The following is an 11,321-nucleotide window of genomic DNA, read 5'->3' as shown; positions in this document are numbered from 1 at the left end:
AGTGTCCAGACCGCAAATGAATCGTGCATGAACGAAGACACCGCTGGCTGATCCATTTAGATAGTTAATGTAGATTATTTACAATAAATATCTTGAAAATGATATTGTTGAAAAATTAAATGTTTTACTTTGATTTTTTTAGGCTCCTAAGTGTATTTATAAACATATTTAGGGTGTTTTTTAACCTCTTTTTGTCTCTCTGACAGCGTCTATTACAATTCAGATTATGCAAATTAGGTGATGATGTCATTTAGCGACTTTGAGGACAGCCAATAGCTGCTCCCCTCACTGAGGAGTTGGCAACACTGACTCTGAGGAGTAAAGACTCTCCAGCAGGTTCTGCAGTAACAGGGTGAGTTCTGTCCTTTAGGATTTCAAAGCAGGTTTTTGTTCATTTCTCTCCGTGGACATTAAAGATCATGATATCTTCAGAGTCTAAAAACACGTGCATCCTTTCCTTCGTGTTAAAGATGTGACTGAGTCATGACTCAAAAGAACGAGTGGGACTCTTTCTTTGTGAGATGAAAATGAAACGTAACAACCTGCAGAAACAAAGGGACGTCTGTAAGGCAGCGGAATGGAAGTAAAGACCGAGGTCAGAGTTCATCTGAACCAGCTCATGTTTTGCATAACGAATATATTAAGTCTCCGTTTTTAGATCAGCACCATAAAATCAACAAACATGATAAATATAAAACAGAATAAATAAGGAAAATATTAATTATAATAACCGTGTTAAATCAGAGAATGAATAGAAAGGCACTTCCAGAGCTTTCATCCCTCCATAGATAATTTGTCTTCACTGATCTGATCCGGGACCGGGTGTTTGTTCCTCTGCTGTGACCGAACAAACGTCCAGACATGTGGGAGAGGGATCCAGAGTCTACATCAGATACTGTCTGATCCTTTATCACAGTGTTCTCCTGCAGCTTGGAGGAAATCACGTCACATGGATGAACCTGTTGGATGTTTCATCCTGTTCTGACTCCAAATATGATCCAACATTATGTCTCTTTTTTTTAATCCACCTCTCATTGGCTGCCTGGCAAGAACTGGACGCCATGTTTGAAGATGGCGCTGAGATCATGAGCCAGAAGAGTCCTGGAGTGAGTTTGTTAGTTCTGAAGTGGAGGTCAGAGTTTAGTTTGAACCTGACGTTTCTAAAGGAAGAAGTCTGAAACATTGTGCATGCTAACTCCTTCATGGAGGCTTGTTCTGGGTTGAAACAACGAGAAGATGTTGTGCTGTTGTAACGTCTGCTACTTTAAAAGTGGCGATGCACCAATGAGAGTCTTCGTAACTACGACCGGATCACACCGACACTAAAGATCATCCAAACCAGGAAGTTTCTCAGGCAGGTTCTGCAGGTCTTGGTGGATTTCTGGACGTCAGTTCTTGATAAATTCTTGTCCTAAGGAAGTCACTCTGAATCTACAAATATAGGTTCCGTGTCTGACTCTGAGAAGGACCCAAAGTCAGACTCTAACGCCCCTCCTGGAGCGTCTTTGCTGAACCCTGTATTCAAACTTCCAGACTTCTTCACAATCATCTCCATGTTCAGAGACCTCGTTGGTCACACCTCCACCTCCTGCTGTCCTCCCAGCGTGGCCGCGCTGTCAGACGTCCCGGCGATGTCAAAGCAGGTCTCCATCATGACTCGGGACTTGCAGAGGTTGACGCAGTACTCCAGCTCTGCCGTGACCTGAGCCAGAGCCTCCAGGTACTCCTGGGACTCCCGGTCGAGGTCCTGGTCCACGTCAACTGCAAAGGAAAACACAGAGAGATGAGTTAAGGGTTAGGAATGGAGACCTGGCCTAGTGGTCTAAGGATGCCCCACATACAGAGGCTATAGTCCTCGTTGCAGAGGTTGACCACAATGTCTCCTTTGACGGCTTCCAGGCTGTCCGGGCAGACCGGGATAGCACCGAGAGCGCTGTGGGCCTCCGACCATATTATCTGCACAGGGAGATCTCGTCCTAGGTTTTTCTCTTATCAGTCCATACAAGGCACATTCTATAGTAGACACTTTGACGATTCAAGTTCAGACTAAAATTGTGGGCGTGGCAGACTTTGAGGCAGTGCATGAAACGCACAGGAACAGGAAATTGATTTTTGAGCCTTTAAAAAGCACGTTACCTCACCAAATCCCACACACTCACCTGGCCCGGTGAAAAATTTGCGATTCTTTGGGTCTCGTAAAAAAAAATTCAAAAATGTGCTCAGTAGCGCCCCCTTGAATTTTCAAAAACCCCTCCCCTTAGAGGTTTTTTTTTAGCTAAGTGCACGATTTGGGACATGCTTATTCATGGCATCAGGACGCATAAAAAAGCCTCTTACACCCATATCCGAAACTCAACAGCAAGAGCGCCACCTAGCTTTCAAAATTCAAAATGGCGCCCAAGTAAGGGTGCATACTTTAGAGATGTCCTCCTAGGGTTTTTCTCCAATTCAGTCCCAACAAGGAACATTCTATAGAAGACAAATTGACGATTCAAAACTTTTTGAGGCATACCGTTCAGACTAAAAATTTGGGCGTGGCAGACTTTCAGGCGGTGCATCAAAAACACATGTCTCACCATGAACAGGAAATGGATATATGGGGGCTTCAAAAGCCCCAAAATCTCACCAAATCATCTGTTGGTGGCTCATACGAGGCGGTGGCTGACATGAGGCGGCAGCGGCGGCAGTGTGCGAGGGCCCTTATCTTATTAATTACTTTCTTCTATTAATATTATTTGATATTCTTAATTATTGTGTATAGCAGGGGTTCCCAAACTTTTCAGCCCGCGACCCTTAAAATATAGGTGGCAAAGACTCGCGACCCCCACTGTCCCTCAAAAAGATTTAATGTGGCTTCATTTAGCTGGTCTGCAGAAAATTAGCCTACCTATATGAGCATGTGTCTGTGTTTCCTGTGCTGTTATGAACTACTAACCTACTGCTACTGATGCTTTTGATAATTCACTGTTCACTAACCCTAAACTTAGAAGTCATCTGGCAACATAGAAAGGCAGAAAACTCATTACAATTTCTATTTTCAAGGTTTTATTTCAAGTTTAGCTAGTGTTTCTGTAGATATTTTTTACTATAATGGGTAAAATATACTATTTTTAGATAACTTAAAAGAAAAAAACATTCTGGAAGTCTTCTCCCGACCCCCAATTTGTGTCTCGCGACCCCCCAGGGGATCCCGACCCACACTTTGAGAACCCCTGGCGTATAGGAGCAACTGTAATGACTGAATTTCCCCCGGGGATAAATCAAGTATTCTGATTCTGATTGAACTCCTGGTCTGCATGTCTTCCCCGGCTCTCTGCTCCCCTTGTTTCCTGTCTCTCTTCAGCTGTCCTATCATAAAGGCAAAAAAAGCCCAAAAATATATGTATATATAAAAATGGAGACAAGGTAACTGACTCAGAGGTCTGTTGTTCTGATGTTGCAGTGCATGCTGGGATATCAGGTTAAGTGAGGTCATAGTTTAACTCATAAAACCAAACATCATAAAACAACATGGACGTCTTCTACCTCAGATAAAAACTCTGCGCTCCATAAAGAAACCTTTAAAAGGAGCGACCAGAAGAAGCACCGTGACGAGAGGCGCGGCGCTCTCTGGTGATTTACGAGCTCGCCCTCGCCCCGCTCCTCCTGCAGGAAATAACGTCGTATTGATCTCAGACACATTCAGGTCTTCAGCTCCGTCCTCCTCGTTCTGCAGAGTCCAGCGTTTTATTGTGAAAACACTGGACTCTGGCTTTTCTTAGAGGTGACCTGAGAGTTTGTCCCGCTGACAGAGAAATAATACAAAGATGTAAATTTAATCCTCTCTCCCCGCGGGCCGCTTGTGTTTGCTCCAGCAGCCTCCTCTCCAAACACTCGCCGCACAGCCAGCCGGGTCAGGAATAGAAACATAATGGAGAGGGGTTTAACTCGAGGCCGCCGGCAACACTCGGCTGGAGACACACTCTGTTCGTCTACTGTGTGTGTGTGTGTGTGTGTCCACTGTGTGTGTGTGTGTGTGTGTGTGTGTCCACTGTGTGTGTGTTTTTGGGTCAGGAGCTGCTCGATGAAGAGGAGTATGAGGCTGAAGAGTCTGACACACAGATCCTCTTTGCTCCAAACAACTTCCTCTTCAGATCAGATCTCTGACTTCACAAAGGAAAAGCAACAAAAAGAAGACCCTCCAGACGGACTGATCCAGATCGCTCCATCAATACCGGGAGATGAAGTTAATCCAAAGACATCCTCTCTTCAGTAAACAGCACCTTCAGAGTCCTGCAGTCTAACCAGCTGAAATTAATTATCCTCACAGAGTCACCTGGATGTGATGACTCATGTTCAGGAGTTGGACTCGGACTCTCTAAGACCTCCGTTAGAGCCAGTTTGAGAACTTCTTGGGCGGAATAGATCCTCTAATGTTTCTCCAACTCCCTCAGGACGCCACCCAGCTCTGAGGGTGATTTGTCATAGTGGTCAAACCGTGTAATTACAACCACAGGCGGTCACATGACGCGCTCTGACCTGGACAGACTTTTTGTCTCAAATCAAGATGAGACAAAGTTAACGTTCAAACAGAAAGTCATCTTTCTTTAGACCTCTGACCTCCAGTTTCAAAAATCTTTGTGTTTAAGTTTCATATCAGAAAGCTCTGAAGATGAAGGTCAGCACCTCTGAGTCCAAGGTCAGCACCTCTGAGTCCAAGGTCATGGCTCTTTAGTGGAAGACTGTAGACCGAGTAAAAGAGTTCAAGCATCTCAGAGTCTGGTGAAATGGATCGACAGGTGGATCAGTGGACCAGTAATGCAGGCGTGGTGCATCAGAAGGACCCAGTTGAGGTGGTTCAGGCATTTGATGAAGATGCCTCCATGGTGCCTTCCTTTATAAGTGTTCTGGGTTATATATCCCACCTGGCCTTTGAAGGCCTCAGGATTCCACAGGAGGAGCTGGAGAATGTTGCTGGGAGAGGGAGGTCTGAGTCGACTTGTTCAAACTGTCTCCAGATAAATGAAAGAAAATGGACGGACGCATAGCACCAAATAAAAACCAGTGATCCCAGGAAGAAGAGAACCTCTTTGTTCTGTTATTTAAAGCAACAGTCAACATCAACAACCATCACAAGAGTCCTGGAGTCCCTGAGCTCCCTTGTCTCGTAGGTTCCTCTGGATCTCTGCTGTAGATTCCTTTTTTGGGTCTGTTATTCATTCTTTCTTTCTTTCTTTCTTTCTTTCTTTCTTTCTTTCTTTCTTTCTTTCTTTCTTTCATTCTTTTATTCCTTTTTCCTTTCTTTCTTTCTTTCTTTCTTTCTTTCTTTGACTCCTTTCTTTCTTTCTTTCATTCTTTTACTCCTTTTTCCTTTCATTCCTTTCTGATTTCTTTCTTTCTTTCTGTCTTTGTTCTTTCCATGTTTCTTCATCCTTTCTGCCTCCTTTTCTTATCCCTTCCTTTCCTTCTGTCATTCCTTCACCATTTATTCTCCTCTTTTTCTTTCTTCTGGTCTCCCTCTCTTCTCTCTTTTCATAGACCTTTCTGGAGTCCCTGAGCTCCCTTGTCTCGTAGGTTCCTCTGGATCTCTGCTGCTGTGGACGTGCCAGACTCCAGCTGCTATAAATACTACTATCCGTCTCCCCACTATCATCTCTCTCTCTCTTCATCTCCCTCTATCCCTCTCTCCAACTCGGTCTCAGCAGATGTGTGTCTAACATGAGTCTGGTCCTGCTAGAGGTTTCTGCCTGTTAAAGGAAGTTTGTCCTTGCCACTGTAACTTGCTAAATGCTGCAAAGTGCTCTGCTCATGGTGGATTAAGATGAGATCAGACTGAGTCCTGTCTGGAAGATGGGACTGGATCTGATCCGGTCTTGATGTTGGGTCTTTGTTTAATAATAGAACATAGAGTCCGGTCTAGACCGGCTCTGTTTGTTGTGATTTGGGGTTCTTAAAGAAACCTCAGGATTAACTTCAGTCACTTAATCACCAGATAAAAACTCCTCACAGGAGCTTTAAAGTACATCTGCATAGTTTTCTAGTCTCATTATCTGCAACACATTTCTCATCCCTGTTCAAACTGTACAGATCTCTTCGTGCACCAACAACAGACTTTTTTAAAAACTTGTATTTCTGTGTTTGTTGTTTCCCACCAGAAACACAAACACAAATTCATTGTACATGTAAATCCACCTGACATTAAATTCATCCTGACTCCAAGACCTAAAGTTCGGCTTGACTAGCATGCTAATGTTTGACACATGGCTGAGACTCCACTCTGAGATGTGACAGCCTCTACTCGTCCTCCCTGCAGCTTCCAGGAGATGAAACCATATCACAAACACAGATTATCACAGCGAGAACAGAAAGAACCAGACGGTGATGATGGAGTCCAACAGAGCGGACAGATGTGTACTCACACTCTCCGCTCCACCTGCTGGGGTGGAGCATCAGCCGGCTCTTGGCCTCCACCAGCTCCGCCCGCAGCCTCTCGTGTTTGCTCCTCAGCTCTCTGATCTGCTGCTGCCTCTTCTCCAGCATCCTGAGCCGGGCGTTAAAGTAGAGCAGACCCTGAGGACAAACACACGACCCGCTCAGGTTCACCTGCAGACTCTGTGCGACACGAGGACGGACTCTGGGTCTTTTATTCAGGCGGAGGAAGAAGAGGTGGAGGAGGAGGAGGAGGAGGAGGAAGGATGCTAACCTACTCTGAGACTTCACTCTGTCTGCTGCTGCTGGATTTAATTAGGAGGCAGCCAGAGATAAAATTAGCATGAACGTTAATCTGTTGGTTTGAGACTTAATCTGCGGGACAAACGCCGAGCGGGGGATTAGGGACAGCTGAGGGGGGACAGGTGATGGAGGAGGATCAGTGTCTCTGCTCAGCTTCACTTCATTACAGGTGGATGGAACACACAACACTGAGCTGATGCATCCACAGCTGCAAGAGAGGACTGATCACTGACGGTCTTATTTTAACTCTTTGTACTCTGAACCAACGAACTCTCCAGAGAAATCAGGATTTCATTTAAATGTAAAGTCAGATTTTTGCTCCTGAGTGAAAGTTGAAGACAGTTTGTTAGTTTGTTTCTGGATTTAGTTTTCTTCTTGAATCCATCTTTTCTGACGGTGCTAACAGGAAGCAGGTCTTTAATGTTAGATCAGATTTTTTGAGAAGATTTAGTTTGTAGATTCTTATTTTTCTCAGGTTGAGATAATTTGCATAATTTGATTTAAATTAACAACAAAGAAATATCAAATGATATTCTGTGTATCAGTTTATAGAGTATTGATTTGATTACTGCACCCCCTGTAGGGATTACAGGCGGAGTGATATTGTGTCCCACAGTGCAGTGAATGCATCACGATTTTGAGTTTTCTTTTTTTATTTTTTATTATATTTTTGGCCTTTTTGCCTTTATTTTATAGGACAGCTGAAGAGAGGCAGCTAGTGTAGGGAGTAGAGAGCGGGGGAAGACATGCAGGAAACGGTCGACTGGCCGTGAATCAAGCCGGCGACCCCTGCGACGAGGACTGTAGCCTCTGTATGTGGGGCGCTTAGACCGCTAGGGCACCAGCACCCCTGAATTTTTTTCAGCTGTCGCTCGTCTCAGCTGTGTTTACATTCCGCTCCGAACATCTTTAAGCCCCGCCTACCTCTCATCCTGCAACCTGATTGGCTATTCAATGCAGTCTTCTTCTTCTGTCTAATGTTGAGTGGCAACTAGTGTTTAAGGCTCATTAGCACCCCTCCATTTTAAGTGGCTGGGGGGTGTAATTACATTATCGAACATTTTTTATATTTATATAGAGAAAAATTATATCACGATAATTATCATTATCGAATTATCACCCAGCCCTAGTTCCAAGACTGATACAAACTTTGAAAGAGAGAAGTTGTCTGCATCCGTGTTCTAATAGGAACCCCCGGGGCGAAGTGTGATTAAGATATCCAGAACCCGCACTCGTCTCATCACTATCACCGCTCCCTCTCTCTCTTCATCTCCCTCTATCCCTCTCTCCAACACGGTCTCAGCAGATGTGTGTCTAACATGAGTCTGGTCCTGCTGGAGGTTTCTGCCTGTTAAAGGAAGTTTGTCCTTGCCACTGTAACTTGCGAAATGCTGCAAAGTGCTCTGCTCATGGTGGATTAAGATGGTCTTGGTGTTGGGTCTCTGTTCATAATTTGACATAGAGTGGTCCAGACCTGCTCTGTTTGTAAAAGAGTCTTGAGATAACGTTTGTTGTGATTTGGCGCGATACAAATAAAGATTGATTGATTGAACCCTATTCAGTCCTTAGAACCTCCATAACAAGTTTAAGCCAAACATCAAATTTCCACTCATGCCATCAGACATTTAAATCACATGAGATAACTTTATGACTTCATGATAAACAACATGATGATGTCATGAGTGATAGCTGTGTGTTGCAGAAAGAGTAAAGTCTCTCTCCGCTGTAGTTTTGATTTCAGACGGGATGGAATGAAAAGACTGAAAGGAATAACTCACCTTCTCCACGTCCTGGAACGGCTACAGAGAGAAACATAAAAAGAAAGTTTATCACACAGATCTCTCCCTGTGAGTCTGCGTGTCTCTGAAAGACAAACTGCACATCATCTCCCTCTAATTGAAAATAAATCAGAGTCCCTGCAGCTGAGTGACGACCCCCCCCCCTCCATGCTCTGAAGGTTAACGAGCCGCTAACACAGAGAGACAAGACGGCCGTAAAGAGCAACCAGCCGAGGCCGAGCCGTCGTTCATCACTGCATCTCTCCTGTCCTCCCTCTCTCTCTCTCTCTCTCCTCTCTCCTCCAGCCATCACTTACCTCTACACCAATTAAGACTTAACTATCATCGACTCGGTGATTCACTCAGGTTCTGATAAGTCTGACCTCAGACTGATACTCAAGTTAACCGAAGGCCTGATGACGGTTTGTTAGAGTGAACATATTCAGGAGGAAGCTCCACATGATGAGACAGATGTTAGCTCCTGTAACATCCAGGTTTATCATCCATGGCTCAGTATCCTCCAGGTGAACCTCATATATTTACACCTGCTTTATCTTTGCTGCTATCGTAACAGGATCCACATTCAGAGGGTGTTCTTGATGTTTACCCTTCTCCTTAAAGAACACAGAACAGCTTCTTTACAGCAGTCATTGTTATCACTTTCATGTCTTCATGTCTTCGTGTCTTCGTGTCTTCCTGTCTTCCTGTCTTCATGTCTTCATGGGACGTTCAAACATTATGCAGCTGGGACCATGGTGTAAGGTTATAAGAGTTAGAAATGTTAGAACTTCCCAGAAGTCTTAAGCAGTGCTGGGACACGCCGAAATGGAACGTAACATGTATTGCGAAAAGATAAATATCTTGTTGGCCATTTCGGGAAACCTGAGTGTGCAGAATGTGTGTGTGTGTGTGTGTGTGTGTGTGTGTGTGTGTGTGTGTGTGGAGCTGGGAAGGGAGCCACAGGATGCTCTCAAGAAATATCAATCAATGTTGTCAATGGACCAGGGCATTGCCTAAAATGGACGATGCTGTGGATGAGGATGCGCCAAATATTGACTTGGTGTTCATGGAGACCATCATGTAGCCGAGATTGCATGACGTACATCGGGAAGTGTTTAAAAGCTGAGTATTGTATCAAGTAAACAAGAACTTTGACCATCAAGACAGACTCTGTCCTTTTTTGTTCTCGAATCTGCGACAATACCTACTACATTTCGTACACGCAGGTGAGACGCACTGCTTTGGGAACTTCCAAGAAACCCTGTAAGGGGGCGCCATGGAGCCAGTTCGCAATCACCTTCTGCTGAACTCATTTCGGATGCAACCTTTCCTTCATTGTTGCGTCATTGCAAAGCTTCCAAGTATTTTATCACCTTTATCCTTCAAATAAAGACTTACTTTGGCAAAGATAACTCAGGAGAGGCTCTTTAAAGTGTCATACCTTCTCTTATTGCAGCCTAACCTTCTCTCTGAACTCTGTCTCGTGTTTCAGCTCTGAGACGACATAACAGAGTGTCAAACAGAGAACTGAGCAGATGGACTCGGCCTCACCTCCGACCCCGCCGTCACCTCCCTCCTCCTCTGCAGACACTCCACGTCGTCGATCTCGTACACCTTTATCTCAAAGGGCTCCTTCAGGGTGCCTCCGAGCACCGGCAGATCCACCCACTGACCCCCCACCTTCCTGCCCAGAGAGGAGGTGTCGGGGAGGGGAGCGGGGATCAGACGGCGCCGCTGGAAACCTGACGGAAAGAGGAATTATTAAAATTAATATTTGAAGGAAAGGGATTTTGTTTCATCCAGAGGCAAACAGATCCGTGAAATAATATTAGGCTTAGCTCTTTATGTTGGTAAATGCCTGGCAGGTGCAGAGGCAGCCCACTCGGCTCATTATTTTTAATTAGCTTAATCTCAGTCAGTTTAGTTCCCCAGTACCTCTGATATGTCAACAGACATTTGCACTGCTGATAAGCTCTAAAAGCAGCGTCGTCAAACTAAAGAACTTAATGTTATCTGTAACGACTCCGTGCACGCGGCTGTCAGAGAGCTGCTGCACGAATTAACGTAATGATTATCAGAGCTGCAAAGAGTGAAACCAAAAGCAACATCCTCACAGACCTGGATTATTAAAGCACTCCAGGTCTGTGAGGGTGGACTGTACGGTGGTGACAGATTGAGGGGGAGTGAGTGTGGGTGTGGATGCTGTGGAGTGGATGGGGCGCTGTGTGGGTGATAATTGGAGTTGGATGTGTACACGGGGGAATGCCGAGGCCTAGTGAAATATTCATGAGGCAGAAACGAGCTGAGATCCACAGACTGATGGCAGGCAGATCACACGAGGGCTGGTTCCATATGCATCACGCTGCCTGACCCGGGTGTCGCTACCGCCGCCGCCACCGCCGCCGCTGCCAAACTGCACGAATCACAATCAGCTGCTGTTTGTTGAACACACTACAACACGGGCTGAGATAACACGCATGGATGTGGATGTAACGATTAGGACGTGCGGAGAGATGAAGCCGTGTGGTGAAACAGTCTTTGATGGATGCTCGCACAGAAATAATAACACCTGTACTCTTCAGTGTGCTCAGCATTCCTGACAATACAGAAGAGAAGAGGCGCTCTCGTCCCATCAGCACACGCTCTGATGGATGGGAGCGATTTTGGAAGAAGTCATAAATATGTTAATTCAGGGATGAAGCTTCTTTTACGCCTCTTTTATTTTCTGAATCAGAACACTGAGGAGAAAGTTGTTGAATGTCAAATTGAAGAGTTAAACTTCTGCCATCGACTGAGATGATATGAAAACTCATTTCAATTATAATTGGATAC

At 45.0% G+C, this 11,321-nt stretch overlaps 1 protein-coding gene across 1 annotated transcript in view; it reads right to left on the bottom strand.

Moving 5' to 3' along the window:
• Positions 1 to 717: 717 nt before the first annotated feature.
• LOC117823865 (kinesin-like protein KIF26A) overlaps positions 718 to 11,321 on the bottom strand; it is a 70,947-nt gene continuing 60,343 nt past the window's right edge. The window contains exons 12-15 of the mRNA XM_034699121.1: positions 10,041 to 10,231; positions 8,490 to 8,510; positions 6,399 to 6,549; positions 718 to 1,761 (exon numbers count right to left, since the gene is read on the bottom strand). Of these exons, the coding sequence (XP_034555012.1) occupies positions 1,574 to 1,761; positions 6,399 to 6,549; positions 8,490 to 8,510; positions 10,041 to 10,231 (551 nt within the window). The 3' untranslated portion in view covers positions 718 to 1,573. The remainder of the gene's footprint in view (positions 1,762 to 6,398; positions 6,550 to 8,489; positions 8,511 to 10,040; positions 10,232 to 11,321) is intronic.

This window comes from Notolabrus celidotus, chromosome 13 (genome assembly GCF_009762535.1).
Source record: "Notolabrus celidotus isolate fNotCel1 chromosome 13, fNotCel1.pri, whole genome shotgun sequence".
Taxonomy (NCBI): Eukaryota; Metazoa; Chordata; class Actinopteri; order Labriformes; family Labridae; genus Notolabrus; species Notolabrus celidotus.
This window is presented reverse-complemented; position numbering and strand designations above follow the sequence as displayed.